The sequence below is a fragment of the Hyperolius riggenbachi genome, chromosome 8, assembly GCF_040937935.1.
Source record: "Hyperolius riggenbachi isolate aHypRig1 chromosome 8, aHypRig1.pri, whole genome shotgun sequence".
NCBI classification, from domain to species: Eukaryota; Metazoa; Chordata; class Amphibia; order Anura; family Hyperoliidae; genus Hyperolius; species Hyperolius riggenbachi.
This window is the reverse complement of record NC_090653.1, coordinates 148,193,790-148,216,588: the sequence shown is the minus strand read 5'-3', so window position 1 is coordinate 148,216,588 and position 22,799 is coordinate 148,193,790. Positions and strand designations below refer to the sequence as shown.

At 43.7% G+C, this 22,799-nt stretch overlaps 1 protein-coding gene across 1 annotated transcript in view; it reads left to right on the top strand.

Annotated features, from left to right (window-relative positions):
• The first annotated feature begins 923 nt into the window (after nucleotides 1-923).
• The window catches only part of ZMYM3 (zinc finger MYM-type containing 3), a 100,158-nt gene continuing 78,282 nt past the window's right edge, over nucleotides 924-22,799 (top strand). The window contains exons 1-2 of the mRNA XM_068247511.1: nucleotides 924-1,111; nucleotides 5,381-6,096. Coding sequence (XP_068103612.1) covers nucleotides 5,517-6,096 — 580 coding nt within the window. The 5' untranslated portion in view covers nucleotides 924-1,111; nucleotides 5,381-5,516. The remainder of the gene's footprint in view (nucleotides 1,112-5,380; nucleotides 6,097-22,799) is intronic.

The window sequence follows — 22,799 nt, the reverse complement described above, 5'->3', positions numbered from 1 at the left end:
TCAGTGAATTTCTGCTAAAAAAAAAATCTGGCATAATAGTTTATAAGCTGTAAGCAATCTTTTAAAGCAAAGTTGAAATGCTGGGTGTTAGACCACTTTAAGAGCACAAATAAGTGCAACCCGAGCTGCTGTGTACACTCTGGTAGGTGTGACTGAAATAAGAGCACGTGTAGTGCAAATGGAGTTGCTGTGTACATTCTGTGCACCTGTTGCTGCAGACCTCATGTTGGAGCTCCTAAATATTATCAGAGGTACAAACTCCTCTGCGATCATACGGTAGAGACTGGAGACAACCAAGCTCATCGTGCACCCGAGAATATGGAATTAATCAGCGCTTCTGCAGCTGTCAGCTTCGCTTTCCTTTCACATGCAGCACAGGAGAACTATACAGCAATGGAGACACGCACTGCATATGCTTCCGAACATAGGAATAGTCATCAGCGCATCTGAAGCTATTGGCTTTGATTTCTTTCTGTTCTCACTGCATATGCTTCCAAAAGGTATATACACTGGGTCTTTGTCCCATTGTCACTCCAGCAAGAAGCCACAAACAGCTAGTTTTTAGGGAAGCTGACTTTTTATGCACTGCAGTCAGCTAACATCCAAGTCCTCTGATCGTATTGCGCAGGCGCAGAAGACTAATGCGCACGCGCAGTAGCTAAGCTAGCAGAAAATACATAGGAGCTGTAAATCTATGGAGCAGCAGCCCCGATATGAATAAGCCTTTCCCAAGTATACAGCTCTCTTCCAGCCAATTCACTCTGAGCCTGCGCATTAACCTTTCCATTCTTTCCTCTCACGCAAACTTGCAATTCAAACGATACACACACTGTACAGCTTTACGCATCTTCGTCACCATTGTGTCATTTCCTGGGACAGGTTACTTAGAAAACGCAACGAAACGCCTTTCGAGTGGCACGCTGTTTAGCCAATAGAACTGAAGATACAGTAGGGCAGCTAGAATCCGCGGACCAATAGCAGTCGGCGTAAGGGTTGCCTCGTTAACCTTTTAGTTGTAGCCCATTTCCGTCTGGGGGAAGGTCCCATTGGTGAGCGGGAGGTTGCTGCCTGCGAGAGAGCATCGGCTGCTGTGCTGAGTATACCGAGGAAGGTAAGCTGGGACTTCCTTCTGGGGACTGCTGAGGGCTGTGGTGCGGCCGCTGTATCGGGGCGCTTATGCAGGAGATAGGCCCGTTCTGCAGCATGTGCGCGCGGGGAGACACCCCGGCTTCACCAGCGTGCAGGATTGTGCGGCCCACAGGCCTCCGACCACCTGATGGTGCGTGGAGGGATTTCAGTCAATGCAAGTAGGAGAAAGCCTCAACCAGCATTATTGGGCAGTACAGTAGAATCCCTTTATAGTAAACTCCAAAGGACCAGCAAAAGTGGTTTACTATAGCAGAATTGGTCATTATTGTATTGTATGTTTATACAGAAGCATTTGCTGGGACCTTAGGATTGAGTTTACTTTATCAGAGTTTGCTATAACGAGATTTTCCTGCATGTGCAAAAATTTAGCTTTAAGTGAACTGTGGTTACCTGAATATGCAAATGATCACTTTATATTCCTGTAAACTGTATTAGCTATAGGCTTGCTATACACCAGTGGGTCTGGATGCAAGCCTGGCTTCAGGTGTATAAAGAAATAATTGCATATTCGGTAGCATTGCATTGTGGGTACCCACAGTTGTTTATGCTGATTGGCGTGAACACGGCGGCAGCCCTGGGAATGCTCCATGCCAATTGGTGTGAAGTCCTGGGGTGGGGTTTTGCAGGAGATTGTGCGCGCATCTCCGCTTGAGCGCTGCTCTCTCATTAGTCGCCCAGCAGCGATCACCACTAGGAGACCGTTAGACGGCGAAACTGCCGTCTATTTACTTTGTACAGGGCTGCAATTTACAACAGCGATGTACTGGGGACAGCTGTGTGACATGGCTGTCCCCCTGGGTGGCAAAGATGCGATCTGCTGTCATAGGCTGAAGCCTATGACAGCTGATTGGCAGGCGAGGGGAGGGTGGGTTGAAAAAATAATTAAAAAAAACAACAACAATTTATTGCAAAATTAAACAAATATTTGTAAAAAAAAAATAAACATTTGGGAAGCAATCACAGTCCACCAACAGAGAGCTCTGTTGGTGGGCAGAAAAGGGGGGCTGCTCTGGTCCCTGTCACCGGTTCACTTCTAGAATTTGCGACTTCAACCCCCTGTGCCTGCATGGTAGTGTCCTCGCTTCCACTGATGACAACGGGAGCGTACTGCGCAGGCACAGTCTGGCCCGCGCAGTACGTTCGTGATGCCAGCGGGAGCGAGGCTGCACAAGCATTCATCATGCTTATCTGGTTTGAGATTGATGTTTGATTTCTCCACACATCTGGAGGAATAGTTTTGTGTTTTTTTTAAATATATCTATGGTCTTTTTTCACTGAAGTTCAAGCTCCCCGTCTTCCAGCTTGTGAGCGCCATCCACAAAGCAGCCAAATGGCAGCATTTGTAACCCCATGTGTATGATGTTACTACACTGAGATTTTCTGGCAGATTTACTGTCAGATCAATTATTTCCAACTTGTCTGATCGATTTCCAAGCATTTTCCAATTGATTTCCTACTGAGGTGAACGGAAAATGGGAGAAAAAAAAAAACACCCGGAAAATGGTCGGAAATCTGATCGGACATGTTGGAAATAATCAATCTGACAGTAAATCTTCCACAAAATCTCATAGTGTGTACCTAGCATTACCTGCTTTGTCTTTACCCTCCAAACCCTTCCCATAGCCCTGGGGTTGCTGGCTTCTTGCACATGTCCCCGCCCCTATGCTAAAAAAGGCCACAGTGTTTTCTCTACTTGAGATAGAGAAACCACCTTGTAATTTTTCAGCAGGGTGTGATGCTGCAGGAGGGATTTGGGGGATAAAGACACATCAGATAATTAGAACATGCAGTCAGAAAAGGACCCGTTGAATGTATAATGTACACTGGAGGTCTGCTTTAGGCAAAGAACGCTAGCATTCTGTAAAACGCAGCATTAATGCTTATGTTAAGTCAATGGGACGCATGAAAATACGCATGTGTATGTGTTTTTTTTTTTTTAAACGCTGGTTTTGTTGCATATTTTCAAAACCGCATAAACGCACATGAGTCAATGTTGACACAATGTATTGCGTTTTTGTAAAAACTCTTTTTTCTGTTGTATTTTCGCTTCCTGTTGACTTCCTAGTTATTGCATAAAACGCATGAAAAATGCACGTGCGGGAAGAAAATGTAAACTCACGTAAAACGCATGACAGAAAATGCGACCTTTCACTCACTGCCAAGTGTGCACCCAGCCTAAAGTATGTTTTCTCCTTAAAGAGACACTGAAGTCTCTTCAAATCCCACTTTTTATTCAACATTTAGCTTTAACGACAGCATCCCCGCAGCAGAAAGCTGTTTCCAACACCCCCCAATGCTGGGGCATAAATCCACGACTTTCTTGGTCGTGGATTTTGTTGCCCGGGGAGTCAGAGCTTTGACCTGCAGCTCTTCCTCCATTCACGTCAATCCCCGCGGATCTTCGCCTCTCCCCCGCCCCTCTGTGAAGGAAGACTGAGAAGGGTGGGGATTGACACCAGGGATGGTCGTAGTCAGCCAACTTCGCTACGCTGGAAATACGCGTAGTTTTACGCAATTACGCTTCGCCAAACTACGGCTTTGAAAACAAATATTCGCTTCGTATGCATTTCGTAGAATACGCGTTAAAATACGCAATTACGCATAGTGCGAAGCGTAGTGTTTGCGAATACTTATGCCCGTATGCAGAAAATTGTACGCATTAATTTCTTTAGAAATGCATGTACTGGGAACCCTTCTATGCGTACATTCCCCTTTCCAATGCGTAAATTTGTATGCATACAATCGCATGCGGAAAATTAGACGCGAGTAACGCATTCGTAGTTCACTACGCAAAACACATGTTAACTACGCATAGTGGGCGAAAGCGGTACTTCGCTACGCGTAAATTCGTAAGCGTAGGTTTGAAACTTCGCTTATGAACTACGATGCGTAGATGCGAACTACGATGCGTAAATTCGCACTGGCGTAGTTTCTGCTCATCCCTGATTGACACGCATGGAGGCAGAGCGACAGCCCAAAGCTCTGCCTCTGAGGAAGCGCTCCCCGCATTTTCCCACAGGGATTTGGGGTGTTTGTAAACAGCTTTCTGCCGCAGGGATGCAGCGTTTTAGCTGGGCTGATAGTGTTGAATAAAAAGTGGGATTTTAGGAGACTTCAGAGTAGGAACTGTAGTGTGAATAAAATTGCTTATTGTGAAGTGTTTGCTCATTGTAAAGTCTTTTGTTTTCCTGATTTATATTCCGAAATGTATCAGTGGTGGGGACATCTTTAGGCCTGTCAGGTGATCTGTACGGAATGTTGGTTTACTGAGAGTACTATGTGCAGAGGGAAATACTGCTTATTTGGCAGTTGGGGAAAATTTTTTCCCACAACGCAATGAGGTTCGCAGACCACAAACTGTCAGGAGCATGGTCATGGCATCACACTGGGAGGAGTTTCACCACAATATCAGCCACACAGACGCCCTAATGATCTATTTGAGGACAGGTAACGATTTCTCATGGTTGGTATCAGCTACTGATTGGTATGAAGTTAAATCCTGGGTCACCTTCCCGGAAATAAAATTGTTAGTTTTGCATAGCATGGAAAGGAGTTAGAACCTTATTAGGACTTTATTTTTCTCATGTGTTTCAATTTGGGAGGGATTGAAGTGGTGAAAACAGTGTAGAGGTGGCCATACACTTATTGATTTGCAGCAGATTCGACCATCAGATTTCTGTCAGATGCCTGTCAACTCGAATCTGGTAGGAATCTATCAGTGTGCCAAACACTAGGAACAGATTTCCAATACATTTCAGAATTAAATCTGTTGGAAATCTATCTAAATGCATTATTGGACCATTAGATCCAATACAACTCTATGGGCCATCGGTGTGCTTCCAGCACCAGACCGATCTAGATTTTCTATCCTGTCAGATCAAATCCATCGAAATCGGCCACAAATCAATCGATAGATTTGAAATAATCAATTTCTGATCGATTCTACAGAATCAATCGATGGCTGAAATCGACCAGTGTATAGGCCCCTTTATTTCTTGTTTCTTGGACTACCATTTTTCATCAAGCCATAAAACTCCACGGAGGTTTCAGGGATATGAAATAAGAAGGGGGATTTCTAAAGCTGGTATGCAAACAACTGTAATTCATATTCACCTTCCAACCCCTTTCCACACCATTCTAAGCTAAAATGAAAATTCTGATGTTGGATTTTAGTTTGATATATTTTATTCATTAGTCTTAATTAACATAATGACACACACATTTCTTTCAGACAGGCCACTTCTCCTCCATGTGCTCTTGTTTTATGGAAGCTAGTACATTCCCAGTCGCTGACAAAATCTGAGTAGAGATCTTCCAACTCCAAGTAAAACTTGGAGGAACAGATACTCCACCCCACAGTGTCCAGTATGATGGAGTGTGAAGAGAGTAAAGAATCTGACAGTCAAAAAGTGGAAGATGTTGCTGATACCCAGCAACCAACAGAGAATGACACTGAAGAAAAGGAGACTAAAACAAATATAAAGTCTAAAGGAAACTTAAAGGGAGTAATTAAGGAAGAAACCCCTCAAGCTGAGAATGCCACAGACGATTCACTGGCAAATGACAAGGATGATGTGGTATTTGTAGCTGCAAGAATGACCAAGAAACCAGAAATGGAGCGTTCAAAAAGCCGCAGATCACAACACATAGAAGAAAATGGAGACCGTGTTGGCTCAGAAAGCGGTGAGAGGAATAACTGCTTACCAGAAGATAGTGCTGCTGGTGAACCTCCAGAAAAACAGGCAGACCCACCTCAGCCCAGTCAGACAGCCCCAAGAAGAATGAGGTTGCGCCCTACACTTAAACCTCGTACCACTGTGCCCATTAATGCTGACCGTAGCACCAGCACTGATGGAGAACCAGGTGCTCAAAGTAATGATGCTTCACAAACAGACCAGCCCTCTCCACGGGATGTTGACACAGAATCTGGCTCCAAGCCCTCTCCGGGTGTGTATAATGTTTATATGTCTTCCTTTATGCATGTGTTAGTTGATATTTTAATAGAGTGTAATTTACACAGCCTCTAGGGAATTAGTCACACTCCAGCCATGTGCTACCAGTATTAGTTTTGATAGTGAATCTATTAAATTGTTAGTGACTAACTTTTCAAAGATTAGAGGAATCATCCTTAAGTATTCATTTGTGCATTGCTTATGTAATATGCTGTGAAACCTTTTTTTTTTTTTTTTGTGTGTCCGTGAATTCTGGTCATCTTCACCTCATACTGTACTTCCTGTATCTGTGCTCAGGCACCTCTTTGTCTGCCGGTACTGTTTATGTTCATTAACGTTTCTGAATGTATTGACATTTTTTTACAAGAGTAAATTGTCTCTGTGGAGACAATGTGGAGTGCACATCTATAGTGAAGTGTCTTCACACGATTGGCCTATTTATAAAACTGCAAACAGGCTGTTCCCCAACTTTTTTACCAGTAAATGTCAATACATTATCTCCGTTATTTTTATAAAAGTGCTAAAAAAAAAATTAAAATGGCATTGTTTTTCCTCTATTAATTTCTTTTCATTTTGTATTGATTTTGTCAATATTTCTATACCCTTAAATTACCACTTTTCATTAGCAAATACATGTTTGAAAAGTAAAGAGCAGTTTAAAAAGGTTCTCAAAATACTTGTCTTCCACTTGTGCACTTCTAAACACACACACACACACACACACACACACACACACACACACACACACACACACACACACACACACACACACACACACTGCTGAAAAGCAAACAGAAGTAATGGCCCTTTGAACTTTACAACCCTAAGATCTTATTAGCATTGTTTACTCAGACAGCTAAAAGTGTTTGGTCTTCTATTAATTTTCAGGACATGAGGGTCAATTTCACATTCTGTTCAACTGTATTTTGCATAGATAGTAGAACTAGTTTCTTAACACTCTTAAAACAGAAAGGGACTTAAAACATTTTCTTAGAAGGAATTGTACTGTATGTACCAATGTTTATTTCCTCATGTCACATTGAGACAAATGGGAGAGAATGATTTTTGCTTACCTGGTGCTTCCTTTAGCCCCTGTAGTCCCTCTGCTTCCTCAATTTACTTCCACTCCATTGTGGTGCTGTGAAGTCCACAATCCAGTTGGTTTGCAACCATGAGAGCACGATTGGGTAGTGTGTGTGTGTGTGGCCTGGACCACACAAATGCTCATTTGTCCACGACTGAGCTGAGTTGCGGACTTTGAGGCTGCATTTCCACTTGTGCGGTGCGAATCGCCGCAGTAAAAATTTGCATGCGAATTTCGCATGTGGGTCTATGCGAACTTTCATGCAAATTTTCATGCAAATTTGCATGGATGACGATGTATGCGTATTTAACCATGGCAGTGCTGGTGTGCTTTTCCATTGTTTTTTTGCAAATTCGCTTGAAAATTCGCATACCCAAACCTCATGCGAATTTTCTATTAAATACATTGTATGCGATTCGCATAGCGGTATGCGTATGCAAATTCTTATGGCTCTGCCATGCGAATTTTTTTCTGCACAGAAAAACGCAAAGGAATGCTGACAAGCGGAAACAGTCCCATTCACTTGTATTGCTATGCGAATTTGCATGCGAAAATCTCATGCGGATTCGCAATAGTGGAAATGGGCGCTGAGGCTGATGGTGGTATAACTGAGGTGCTTGGGAGAACTACTTGACTGTATTTATGGTACTTCTTTTCTTTAGTTTTCCAGTGTGGTTCAGTTAAAATACTTTGGTTCGGTCCTTTATAAATCTGGTGAATAGATTTTATAAAGCAAGGATGTAAACAGTGGAGGTAAACAAGAATTCTCCCTGCTTTTTTTATATACATAGATCCTCTTAAAGGCGTTTTCAGGCAAAAAAAAAAAAAAGCTTTACTCACCTGAGGCTTTCTCCAGCCCCTTGCAGCCAACTGTCCCACACTGTCACCTCCACTCCCCGCCGCTGTCCCGCTCTCGTTGCACAGTGCAGAGGCTGACCGCGGGGTCGGCCTTACTGCGCCTGTGTGGTTCGCCACGGACCAGGTGGCCATGATTGAGAACGACAGACCGTGTGAGGACGGCGTGGGACTTGCACGGGTTTATGGGGTGGCAGGAGGCCCCGGGTAAGTATCAGAGCTTTGCTTTAGTTCATCTCTGGGTCACTTTAAAGTGTTGGTGTACTTTTACGGGTGAAACTCGAAAAATTAGAATATCGTGAAAAAGTTCATGTCAGTAATTTAACTTAAAAGGTGAAACTACCGTTTTTCCCTGAAAATAAGACGGTCTCATATTCATTTTTTGCTCCAAAAGATGTGCTAGGACTTCTTTTCAGAGGATGTCCTATTTTGGGGGGAAACACTTGTAGTTTTCCTATACAAAATGTATATACTGCATGCCATGCTGAAACACAAGCGGCATGCACGGAGCCTGTGGTTTGCAGATATTGGCTCTCACTTACAAGAAGTTGATTCTGCTGCTCATGTGGGTAAAGGCGACCATACACTGGTCGATTTGCCATCAGATTCGACCAACAGATAGATCCCTCTATCCATTACTGCAAACAGATTGTGAATCGATTTCAGCCTGAAACCGATCACAATCACAAAAACAAGCTCCCCCCCCTCTCCCCGCATACATTACCTGTTCACCTGTTCCGGCCGTCTTCTTCTCCGCTCCGGCTACTGCACTTCCTGTCCAGGGGAAGTTTAAACAGTAGAGGGAGCTCTACTGTTTAAACAGTTCTGTGTAGCTCTGGAGCCCGAAGCGGAGAAGAATACCAGGGAACTCTCACCGGCTGGAGCAGGTAATGTATACCCGCTGTATTGCGTCGGTCGTTGGGTATTCTAACGATGCACTCCCGACCGGCCGGCGACCGAGAATCTTCCGCACGGGTGCGGAACGGGAACGATTTCGGACGGAAATCGGTCGTTCTGTCAGCGGTGTGCGTGGCGATTTCACAGCCGTTTCGATCACTGTGATCGAAACGGCTATATATCGGCGGGAAAATAGTTGTGTATGGGCCACTTTAGAGTCTGTTTCTTGCAGACAGATAACTCTGACAGGCTCCCCAGAGCTATGATAGGATAAGGGGTGTGTCCTGGGAAGAGGTGAAGAGCTGCTGATGCTTATCACGACAGATCAGGAGGGCTGGCTCCAACATAAACACAAATTTCCTGACACATATACAGGACTGTAGAACTCACATTATACTGCTGCTTTCCTGTATCCAGGCTTTGTATTGAGCATGACTTGCTGGTGTCATGTGGGCTGCTGCTAGGGCTTGCATTTGGGGGATGTCTTATATTTCAAGCATTCTAGGAATTCCTGCTAGGGCTTATTCTCAGGGGATGTTTTACTTTAGGGCAAACACGGTAATATATGAAATAAATTCATTACATGCAAAGCGGGATATTTTAAAGCCTTTGTTATAATTTGATTACTGCATACAGTTTTTGAAAATCTCAGTTATAATATTGTGAAAAAGGGTTCAATATTCTAGGCTCAAAGTGCCAGACTCTAATCAGCTAATTTAATCCAAAACACCTGCAAAGGGTTTCTGAGCTTTTAAATGGTCTCTCATTTTGGTTCAGAATTACTGGCATAAATGAACTTTTGCATGACATTGCTATTTTTCAAGTGTTTTACATGTATTTAGGTGTGCTTAAATTGAATCTCTGACCAATAATGCAGTGTACTTGAGTTAATGATTTCAGTTCTGTTATAAAATGCAAGTTGGTTACTGCCATTCTTTGCATTACAATGAGTAATTACTTGTTCAAACATACTATATTTTCGCCCCCCCCCCCCCCCCCACCTCTGTTTGGTCAGTGAGGTCAGATGAGAATGTTATGTGACCTGGTCATGCTGATGAGCCATCAGTAGGAAGAACAACATTGTAAAGCCTTGTACACAAGCTAGATAGTTCTCAGCTAGGGCTGCCACTGCTGAGAAATCTAGTGCCTGTACAGCAGCTCTTGAAGTTCACCAATGCATCTTCTCTTTACCCTCCCTGCATTGTACTGCCCGGTCTTGTACTGTGCCATCAGTCCTTTTTCATATCAACAGAGTGTCTTTACATAACTCGGGGGCCCCATACTGTTGCTCAAGGAATTTATTCTCAACCCTCACAGGCAACAGTAATTGTGCAGGTCTATGCACCTTAATGCTACTTGCACACCAGGACTTTGCATTTAAGGGACGTTATAGGGCACATAACGTGCCCTTAACGCAACGCCTGGTGCTCTCTGATGTGGACGTCAGAGTGAGCCGCGTTGTGCAGCTCACTCTGGCGTCCATGATGCCGTGATGCGTACTCTTGGACGCATGCAGCATCACGTGGTCCCGCCCGGCCAATCGCCGCACAGAGCGGCCGCTCCAGGAAGTAAACGCTGCACGTCACACCGTGCAGTGAATATTAATTAGCCATGTGCCTGGCCGCTCTCCACTCCTCCCCAACACTACTGAGCATGTGCGCATAGTCTAACACGGCTTGGCCACGCATAACGCACAGCATGCAGCACTCAACGGATGTGCTTCGTTACAATGTAACGCAACGTGGGCACTGTGAACAGCCCATTGATTTTTTTTTTTTTTTCATTACTGTGTGGTGAGGCTGCGTTACAGGCTGCTCTAACGTGCGCCTGCAGCGTCCCACTGTGAAAGCAGCCTAAAGGGAGATGGAGGCAGCCATATTTATTTCCTTTTAAACAATATCAGTGGCATCGCAGTCCTGCTGCTCTTTGTCTGCAGTAGTGTCTTGAATCACACACCTGAAACAAGCATGCAGCTAATCTTGTCTTTTGATTTGTGTGAAACATCTGATCTGCATGTTTGAAGGCTTGTTCACAGTGCTTTCCACTCGCGTTAGCGTTTTTGAGGTTTTTTTTTTTTGTTTTTGTTTTTTTACCCGGAAAAGAATACAATGTATTTATTCTTTAAATGCGAACGTAATCGCCCCACAAAGCGATTTTGTGAGTGTTTAGCGTTCTTCCATTATAGCAAAATTGCCCCAAAAAAGGTCCAGGCACCACTTTGCTGAACGCATAGCGCACAAACTGTGCTGATATGAACCATCTCATAGACATTCATTGCACAAGTGTTTTGGGGGGCGTTTTTTTTTGTTTTTTTTTTACCACTTAATGTCAAGCTGACTTCTAAAAACGTCCTGCTATAGCCTCTTAATGGCTCCAGGACGTTTTATAAGTCACAGTGCTGCTGCCACTGTGTGTGTGCACGTGAAAATAGTGGGGGGGGGGGGCGCAGAAGAAAAAATACACCTTTATTTCCAAATAATATATTGCCACCATACTTTGTACTAGGGACATAATTAAAATCTTGTGATAACCAGAACAAATAGGCAGATAAAATGTGTGGGATTTATGCACAGTAGTGGTGTTTATACAAAACTATAGAGGATGAAATTGGAGAAGTCGTGTGTTCAATTTTTCTTCCTTGTTTTTCCCTTTTTAAAATGCATAGAAAATGCAAAAAGTAATTACTGAAAGCAAATATCAACCCCAAAAAAGCCCAATTGGTGGTGAAAAAAAACAAGATATAAACCATTTCATTGTGATTAGTAGTGATTAAGCTATTGGCAAATGAAAGGGATGAGCACTGAAAGGTGAAAATCACTCTTGTCCGTTAGGGTAAAAACCGCTTTGGTGTGAAGTGGTTAAATATCCCTGCGCTTGAAAAAAGGCTGAAACCACCTCTAGTGTGAACGAGCCCTTAGGGTCTGTGGCTAAGGACACTGGTATTCTTTAAAGAGGAACTGTAACGGCAAAACGTCCCCTGGGGGGTACTCACCTCGGGTAGGGGAAGCCTCCGGATCCTAATGAGGCTTCCCACGCCGTTCTGCGTCCCTCGGGGGTCTCGCTGCAGCCCTCCGTACAGCCGTGACGTAATATTTACATTACTGGCTCCAGCGCAGGCGCTCTGACGGCTTTCTGCTCCGAAGTAGGTGGAAATACCCGATCGCCGTCGGGTCCGCTCTACTGCGCAGGCGAAAGTCTCCGGCGCCTGCGCAGTAGAGTGGACCCGACGGAGATCGGGTATTTCCGTCTATTTCCGAGCCAAATGCAGCCACAGCGCCCCCGCTGGAGCCAGCAAAGGTAAATATTGAAATTACAGTCGGGCCTGTCGCCGGCTGTTCAGAGGGCTGCAGCGAGACCCCCGTGGGACGCAGGACGGCGTGGGAAGCCTCATTAGGATCCGGAGGCTTCCCGCACCCGAGGTGAGTACCCCCCGGGGATCTTTTTAAAGTTACAGAGTCTCTTTAAAAGGGAATAAACATGGCAACCGTTGTATCCGCACTCTAGTTCCGCGTCCGCGCCTCACGTGGTTGCCGGCGCAATGCAAAGTGACGTCACAAGGCCGATTGCTGAAAGATTTCATGCTGACATCAGGCCTGTGGTTTATGGCGGCCAACAGATATCTCTCTCCTAGCAGATTTGATCAGAGAGAGATCTGTCTATTTGTCGACTGGCTGCCAGAATCGATAGATGTATGGACGCCATTAGTCTACACACAAATTGTAACCAAATTAGCATCAGCTTGATAAAATTAGCATCTCACTGGTTATCTGGTCATTTATCTGTGCCCATTGTCCACAATGACCATGTTATGAAGTAAGTGTTCCAGATATGTAAGCGTAGGTAATGGAACAGTGTAGATCTGTTACCTTCCATAGAGATTTTGTAGCTTGAGTTTTTCATGACTTACTGCAGTTTTAATTATGGCAGGTTAGTTATAACTCCCGAAGCCAAAATTACCTATAATATCATGTAGCCCCCTTGCAAGCATAAACTAGTGTAAAGTGTGTAGCTTTCCAAACTTTTCCACAGCTATGAACAGAGATGTGATGACTTTATACCTTTGAAAAGAAAGCACAGAGACCACGGGAGCCCAAATTGTGCAATATGTCACTAATATATGGTAATGTGAAACAAGGTGGTACTCATCAAAGTAGGTTGCAAGAAGGGGCAACCAACCACATGAGACAGGTGGAGAATCACAAAAGCGTCTCTGGTATCCCAAGGATGACCCGCTGGGTCATTTTCTAGTGAAAATACTGGTACGGCTGTGGCAAAGCCACGGGACCAACGTTACTCCACAGGAAGGGTAAATGCACAAGAGGAAGAGCAAACAAGGGTGTATAAAAATTGTGACTAACTATGATTGAAATGAAAGAAATAACACAGAACAGCACAGAAATGATGATAGAAATGTAATTGTGCACTGGCAACAAATTTGTAGCTCTATGCCTGCTTCCTAAGGCAAATTGTAGTGCTGAACTACTGTAATAAGCCAAGCAAGCAGCACCCTTTCCAAAGCTTGTGGCGTAGATTTCAATAGGCTGGCTTCATACATCACCACCATTACACTCAACTGTCTGATGACAGCTCAGCTCTGTGCATTGTTCACGAGCTGGTTTCATTGGCTCCTGACCCTGTGGTCACTGCCAGCCAATCGCAGTGATCACAGCCTAAACATGGGGGGGGAAAAGGCTCTGGTCCTGAATACGTTAAGGACCCTTTCACACTATAAATTGCAAAATTGCGTAGGTGATATTAGCACAGTAAAATAACTGCTCACACTTCTGTGATTCAGAGCTATCGTGTTCAGCGATTTAGTAAGCACTGTACTGAGATTGCTCCAGAATCGTGGCAAAATGCTGCATGTCACGCACTTTGCGATTGGCGCTAATCGCAAATCGCCCGCTATTGGCAGCAGTGAGATCACTGCCATATACTTTCTATTGTGCTAGCGCTTTTAAAAGTGCTGTCGCTTCAGTGATTAGCAGGAATCGCCTGCTAATCAATCAAGTGTGAACGAGCCCTAATTGTACATCTATTTGCTCAGATAAAATAATCACTTATGTGATTCTAGAGGATTTCCATCTGACTTGTTAATTTCAAAGAGTATTCATAGTGGTGTTAGTCAGACCATACAGGGCCAGGTATGGGTATAGAGATTTTAAAGTACAGAAAATGTTAATTATTAGATTTTAGCCTGGCAAAATAGAGTTGTTATACAACTTGCTATCTCCTGAAGGTGTGCAGAGCATTACCAAATAGCAGGGCCCTGCAGGTGTTTACTATTGGGATCCAATACCTTTTTTTGCTTGATTGTGTTATGACCATGAGACCAAGCAACTGACAATGGTGTTGATAAAGCTTAGATTAGAGTGCTGTGTGATTCCTAAAGGGGCCCATACAGAACTATTTCTCGCCGATATACAGCAGATTCGATCACTGTGATCGACTCTGCTGTGAAATTGTTGCGCAAACGCTGACAGAACGGTCGATTTCTGTACAAAATCAATCGTTTCCGTCGGTGCGGAAGATATCGCTCGATCGCCAGTGGGTCGGGAGTGCGTTGATAGCGGCGTTCGAATGACAGACGTTAGCAGCAAGACATTACCAGCTCCGGCAGGCGTGTGCCCCCTGGTCTCCGCTGTCTTTTCTCTGTGCTCGGCTCCTCCAGCTTCACTGAACTTCCTGTCCCAGCAGAAAGTTTAAACAGTAGAGCGCCCTCTACTGTTTAAACTTCCCCGGCAGGAAGTTCAGTGAAGCTGGAGGAGCCGAGCACGGAGAAGTGACAGAGGAGCCCAGGGGACACTCGCTGGCCGGAGCAGGAAATGTATGCGGGTGGGCGGTGGCAGCGGCAGCTTCACAGATTGTGATCGGTTTCATGCTGAAATCGATTCACAATCTGTTGCAGTAAAGGCAGCCATACGATCCCTCTCTGATCAGATTCGATCAGAGAGGGACCTATCTGTTAGTCGGATATTATGGCAAATCGACCACTGCATGGCTACCTTAAGTGATTCTCAAAAAAAGTAAACACAGCTAAGCATTCAGAAATAACGCTGTATCACTTTATGTAGACCCAAAGTCATACTACAAGTGATGTTGTAAAAATGCAGCAAGGCTGTCTGACAGTTTTATAGTAACAGCTAGGTATATTTGTATCTCTATCAGCAAATAACACAAAAGTTATTGAAGTATGAATTTGTCAAAAGCTGTTGACTTGACATGGAATTATCCATTTGTACTAACAGTGCTGTGTAATTTTTATGTTTTAGTTATCCCTTTATAATTTTGTTCTATTGCAAAAAAAAAATAAAAATGTGGCAAATGCTTGCTAAAGCTGCTTGTAATCTTCTATGCAAGTGAGGGCTGGGATGCTTTTGGGCAGCCTTTCAGTGCTTTGCTGATCGCCAGCAATCATCAAAACACTGTGACTAACGTATCCCCATGGGATCACTCTCACTGCAGCGGTTGCGATTTTCGTAAATTGCAAACCTGCTGCATGCAGCATTTTTGGGATGAGCAGGATGTGATTCTTGTCCTCTCTAATGGAACTCGGGGCAAAATTACATGCCGCTAAATTGGCAATTGCATTTTGTGCTCCAAGTTTGAACAAGCTCTGAGGGGTTGGTTCACACATCTCTTGCATAGATGAAGACTTGTGAACTACTGTACATTGTTTACTTTTGCTGACAACCGTGGTCATTAGCAGCTTGCGGCTAGGGGCAGGTAACTAAAATGTAATCTGAATATTTTATTAACCTATGGGCTCATTAATAAAGCGGAATATAACCCTGCATTTCAACTTTGCTCTAAAACATTATTTACACCATATTATATGCAAACAGCATATTTTTTTTTTATTTTTTACTAGACCAGCATTGGAAGGGTTACACAGAGCTTTAAAGTTCCTGGAGAGAACTGCAGACGCATCCGAAGCTGAAATAGATACATTTTGTTTACATAAATGTATCTAAGTGTGGAATGTGACTCACTCTCTGACTGAGAAGGAGCTGGAGAACAGCCAGAGTGTGTAACATTTATCACTTGTTACATTCTATTTAGTTAAATGTATCTATCTGAACTTCTGCATATCTCTCCATGGAACTTTAAACCTCTGTGTTTAACCCTTCTAATGCTGGTCTAGTAAAAAAATGCTGGTTGCATATAATATGCTGTAAATAATGTTTTAGAGCAAAGTTGAAATGCAGGGTTATATTCCGCTTTAATTAAAAAGGAAACAAATATGGCAGCCTCCATATACCTCTCACTTCAGTTGTCTTTTAATGATCCGGCATGCTGGATCTTTAAGGGACAATTGGCCCCCGAGTCCATTGTTCCCATACTTAACACTCCGTCAGAAGCCATGTGTCATCCCTCTGTCCCTCGCCATAACAAATGTCACATTGCAGAAGTAGAGGAGTCTCTACAGTGTTCCAAACTGTCTGCGGAGGGGGTCAAGTCCTGTTCCCTTCATTCATTGCCCAATCTAATGAAACTCCATGGAACTTTACTTTAACAACCAGACCTATGTCACGTTAGCAGGTTCCCTCATATGTGACACATCAGTAACTGAGATTGACCAGTGCAGCTGCATGACTGCTAGAGAACAATGTTTTTGTTTCATCACTAGTAGTAGATCGTCTAAGTTTCTACATGCTGGCTGGCATTCACTGCAATGGATACAGCATTTCCTGCAGTTCCCCCACTGATGCCTGGTGCACACCATGCAATTTTCCATCAGATAGATGGGTCAAATCGATTTTTTTTTTTTTTTTTTTTTTTTTTTTCCGTCAGGTCTGATCTGATTTCCGATCGTTTTTCTGATTGATTTTGTATGGAAGTGTTGAGAAAAACAATTGTAAACCAGATCGGACCTGTTGGAAATAATCAATTTGACCCATCTATCCGACAAGAAATTGTATGGTGTGTACCAGGCATAACAAGGGAACTGACTTTTGGGCAAGAATGTAAGTCTGCAAGTCAAAAGGTGCAAACAGCTTAAAAAAAAAATGAATGTTGCCAATAAAACCCACAGATGAAATAAATTAAGCATGCACAATTACAGCTGTTGATGAAGGGGTTCAAGCTTGCTACAAAATAATCAAAAAGGTACTGGAAGGGAATTGAGTTCTTGGGTGCACCAAATTACCAGAGCAACTCATGGCCCTATAAACCATGTATCAATTTACTCAAATACGCTAGACCACTCCTAAATCATAGCGTACACCATCCGACTTAAAACTTTCCTTCTTAAAGGGAACCTAAACGGAGGAGGATATGGATTTTTCCTTTTAAAATACCAGTTGCCTGACTTTCCTGCTGATCCTTTGTCTGTGGCTGTGATTCAGCCACTACTGCAGCCAAAGAGATCAGCAGGGCTTCCAGGCAACTGCTATTGGTTAAAAGGAAACCTCCATATCCCTCTCCGTTTAAGGTTCCCTTTAAAGGACAACTGTAAGAGGGGAATGGAGGCTACCATATTTACTTCCTATTGAAAAATACCAGTTGCCTGGCTGTCTTGCTGATCCTCTGCCTCTAATACTTTTAGCCATAGCCCCCGAACAAGCATGCAGCAGATCAGGCGTTACTGACATTGTCAGTTCTGACAAGATTACCTGCATGTTTGTTTCTGGTGTTATTCAAACACTACTGCAGCCAAATAGACCAACAGGGTTTTCAGGCAAATGTTATTGTTTAACAGGAAATTCATAGGGCAGGCTCCATATCCCTCTCACTTTAGGTTTCCTCAAATTCAAATGTTCCACAGTTGGATATGTGACTGCAATATCAAGTTGACCCATTAGATGGCAGTGGAATAATGCTTCATAAAGCTATGTATAGTTCATACACTGAAGATGACAGGAGAATTTCCTCAGCAGATGCTTTTTTTTTTTTTGAGGAAATCATGAAAATTGGCTTGCAATAGCTTGTCAGTGTGAAATAAATCATCCAAACATTTCTCACAGGATAGTGAAAAAATATATTATGATCTCGCCAAATGAAATCTTTGCTGATCATATGTCCCAGATTAGATCTAAAGTAAAGTGAAAGTGCTTATATAATTCATAAGAGGTCGATTTCAAAACTTGTCAGGTATGTCCAGTCTGGACACTAATGAACCGCCTGTGGTGAGGCATATCAAATTATGGCCAGCAACTCAGGTTACAGTTTATTCACCATGCAGCTTTACAATTCTGGGTCCTAGATAGAAATTAAAGACTGTTGCTTACTTCACATGAATACCCATATGGGAATTTGCAGTCAATGAAACGGCCTTGGATGATCAACCATAGAATGCTTTTAGTACAGCTAGATAAGCGGAGGATGCATATGGTGCCAGAGGCAGCTTACACCATGCTAACACTCTACGTGTGTTTCTGGCACCTGGCCATTCTCCTCAGGGGGCATGCTGAGATCATTCTATATTTTCTATATCCTCTCTGAGAAATACTTGGATTTTACACCGACAAACTTGCTGCAAGCAAATTATTTCATTCCAGTAGCCATCACAATCATTTAAAAGAAAAACTGTACATAGCATAATACTGTACCTGAATTTAGTGACACCACCACCACTTTCCACTCCTGTCTACATTTTCTTACTAATCGGCCACAAAACTGTCAATATGGTGGTAGATAAATGTTTAAGTCTTCTTCTCTTAGAGCATGCCTTCTACATTAGCACCTCAAAAGGCATTTATACATGGTGTAAAACTGTTCATTGGGATGCCTTCCCCACATAATATTGCACTTGGTCTAAGTTGTCAAAATGCAAGCTTCTAAACACATCTACTGTTTAAATGGCCTCCCTGCTCTTTAAAGTGGATCCGAGATGAACTTTTACTCCTTGCATAATTGTGTTCCTTACATATAGTTTATAGGGCATTCCTCAAGCCAAATACTTTTGTTTTGTTTTAATACTCTAATTTCCTATAAACTATTCAAGCCACACCCACAGCTTCTCCAGAGTGCCTTGGCGCTTGCAAGGGATTGTGGGATTTCAGTCTGGGCAGGTGAAAAAGGTGTTAAGCCGCATCTACACGCGTAGATGTGGCCGCGATGCTCCTTATCAATCGAGCCGCTGATGCGGCTCGATTGATAAGATCCGACAAGACGGATCTCCGCACCGCCGATTCCCTGCTCGATCCCCGCGAGGGGACAATGGCAGGGAATCGTGCGGGAGATAAGCGGCGCCGGCGGGGACGAGCGGGGAATCTAATGCGGCGCGGGGACGCGGCGGGCACGCGGAAGAGGCGATCCGGCGGCTAATCGAGCCGCCGGATCGCTACAATGTCCCATGGTGTAGATGGGGCTTTACTAGCTATAGATTTCAGAGGCAGAGTTTTCACAATCTGAGAGCTGCAGTGCAGATACAGATCAGTTGCCTGTGTAATGGAGGAGTGGAGTTTTCACAGAATATGCAGATTAGCATGCCTAGATACAGATAAGCTTGCCTGTGTGTGTAATTGTGTAATAGTGACAAGCAGAAAACATGTCTGCTCCCATTGTATCACAGGAAAAAATATTAATATACTGTTGAAGCGGTTTGAAGATAGATTTGCTGTGTAAACTATCTAAACTTTAGATAAGATATATAGACAAGTCACTTGTTATGTTTAGTTTTTCATCTCAGATCCGCTTTAAGTTGAAACCATAGACTCCAGCTTACTTACCATTATTTGGCTATTCCACTCTCCTCTCCATTACAGCATATACTACCTAAAACATATTGGATGTTTCTTCCCATTTACCTCAGCCTTAAAGAGTAACTCACTACCCTGCAACTACTGCCCTATCTCCCTCCTCCCCTTTGCCTCAAAACTCCTTGAGCGTCTTGTTCACAAACGCCTGGCCCAGTACCTCAGTGCCAACTCCCTACTAGACCCACTGCAATCTGAATTTTGGCTCAACCGAAACAGCTCACCAAAGTGGTCAATGACCTTGCCTTAGCTAAAGCTGAAGGCAAATACTCCATTCTCCTCCTCCTTGACCTTCAAGCAGCTTTTGACACAGTGGACCATCCCCTACTCCTCCAGTCCATGGGCATTCACGACATAGCCCTGGCCTGGCTCTCATCCTACCTTAACGACCGCTCCTTTACGACCTCCTTCAATGAGTCCTCATCCACCCCCAACCACCTCACGGTGGAAGGCCCCCAAGGCTCGGTCCTTGGCCCTCTGCTGTTCTCCCTTTACACATCCTCCATTGGCAAGGCTATCTCCTCCATGGGTTTTAACTATCATCTGTATGCAGATGACACCCAGATCTACCACCACACCCCTGACCTATCCACCACTACATGGACAAGGTCTCCTCCTGCCTATCGGCCACCTTCTCCTGGATGTCCGCTAAGTTCCTGAAACTAAAATGTAGACAAAGCGGAATTTATGATCTTCTCATCCCGTCCATCCCTGAACCTCCCAAAAGTCAAAAATGCATTTTCTTTCCTCCCCTCCTAATAGTTATTCTCCTCAGACATAACTAATGCAGCCTGATTGGTTGAAGCCTCCCTACTGGTTTCCCCTCCCACACTTCTGGGTTTCCCCTCCCACACTTCTGTTCCTCTCTGATAGGCCAATATTTCTCATGCTGAGAAAAGCAGCTTCTGAATCCGATTTATACAAATAAACCAGCTATGCAGAGGAACACAATGATTTAGGAAAATACATTTTCTACTGCAGAGCTGCGTGGGAGTGTCTGAAGACAGGGAGTAGGGTGAGCAATGCATGCATAGAGTAAGGGAGGAATGACCTCAGGATTGGCTTCAAGATAAAACCAGTTAAAATGGAAAATCCTAAAAAAATTCCTATTAAAAAAATATTCTGAGTTACAGGCCAAATTATAGATTTAAAGCTGATACGAGATAAAAAGCTAACTATAACAAGTAACTTGAACCAAACAAACCCTAGTATTAGATCATGTGATCACAAGGGTAAACAATTAAAGATCATTATTTGTATACCCCAGAATATTCCCAATCAAGATGCTAATCTTAATACTCCTTAGGGATTAATCTGGCGAAACCAGTGTATAGTGAATTAATCTTAAACAGGTGCGTTTGAATTGAGTCAAATCATTCGATAGTCTATAAAAACATGGATTTTATTACAATAAATGTAAAAACAAACCACATAATTGCACTTTATATTTTCTACATAGATCATCATAACACACATAAACATCATCTTAATTTGCTACAATACCACTGTCTTCCAATGTGGGTGATTGAACAACGGAAAAGTGTCCCCCTTTTTCCCCCTTCTAGACCTTGCACGGTCTGCTGGTTAAACTCTTAGGGGGCATTTGTGTCCGTGGGGTCTTCAAATATTAATACTGTGCCTGCCGAGATCATAAACAAATATTCTGGAAGCATTTTGTGAACCAAAGAGCAAGTATTGTTCACTTCTTCAGGAGTATAGCTTTTTCCCCGGCTGCTTGACATCATGCAATTGTTTAATTCCCCATCTATATCCACCTACAATAAGGCCTTCTCGTAATATTTCTCCATAGAGGAAAAGATCATCATGGAATATTAATATAAATCTCCATATCCATTAGAGACAAATGACTCCCTGGACATGAGTGATCCTAGAAAGATAGATAGATTCGTTGGATCGCTGATGCACATCAGAGCTTTTAAGTTTTCAATAACCTATTTTTTGCCTTGCTGTTTGCCTGGCAAGATGGCGTGGGTGGTAGGGCTACAGCGTGTGTTTCCATAACAAGTAACTTGTCTATATGTCTTATCTAAAGTTTAGATAGTTTACACAGCATATCTAGCTGCAAACAGCTTCAAAAGTTTATAATTATTTATTAAATATATGAACAGACTGCGCTTGTCAAATGGAAAAATAAAACTTTAATATGGTTGTCAATTGCACAACCCCAAATAAATATGCATGCAAAAGGAAGCAATCTTCCTATAAAATCTTATATAAAATGTGGAGTTTATTCCTGAGGTAGCAATGTAGTGTTTGAGTCCTGCAAGGATTCTGTTTCAAGTTAGACACTACTGATGTCTATTCTGTGTCTTAATGATATTTAAATAGAGGGCTCCAAAATTGTAACATCCCGTTGTAAACACTTTGGTGTATTGGAATGGTCTCACCCTCCGTAGTTTTCAATCCGGAAGCTGGTGTAGTCTTCAAAGGAGCTGCTCAATCTCACCCGCCCCGGCCGGCGGCAGAGTGAGAGAGACTGGACTACTGCTAGATGGCATGCAGTGTCGGGCAGGATTGCCCGGCTCCCGGGGAGTCAAAGTGGCGTCGATGGTAGCATCCTTCAGCTGGTCGGGCTTCCGTCTTGCAGGGAGAGCACAGACCCGGGAACCCACGGCAGCAGACAGGTTATATCATTGCTGCTGGCTGGAGGAGACGAGGCAGCGGCAGCTCCACAGGTTGTGAAATAATCCCAGGGGGCTGCAAGAACCCTAAGGTAAGTTGTTTTACACTTAAAGGGAATCTGAGATGGGGCCCCCACCTTTAAATATACATACCTGGGGCTTCCTCCGGCCTGATTGCTCCCATGGCGTCCTCTTTTCACTCTCCGTTTCTCCGCAATTGGCCCCGGAAAGTCCTTTGGTCCGGGGACAACTGCGCATGTGTGGCCCAGCCGCATGCGTACCCGCCGTGAGCGTTCTGCTAAGAACGCTCCCGGCGACAGGAGCAAGACAGAATGCACCTGGCCTGACTGGCCTTGTGTCTGGGATTTTTCGGGCCGGTTGCAGGCAAACCGAGTGAGGACGCCGTGGGAGCTGGAAGAAGCACCGGGCATGTACATTTTGTGGTGGAGGGCCCAATCTCTGGTACACGTTAACCCTTCAAGAATGATATGGATATTGTAAATCTGAGTGACTACTTCGC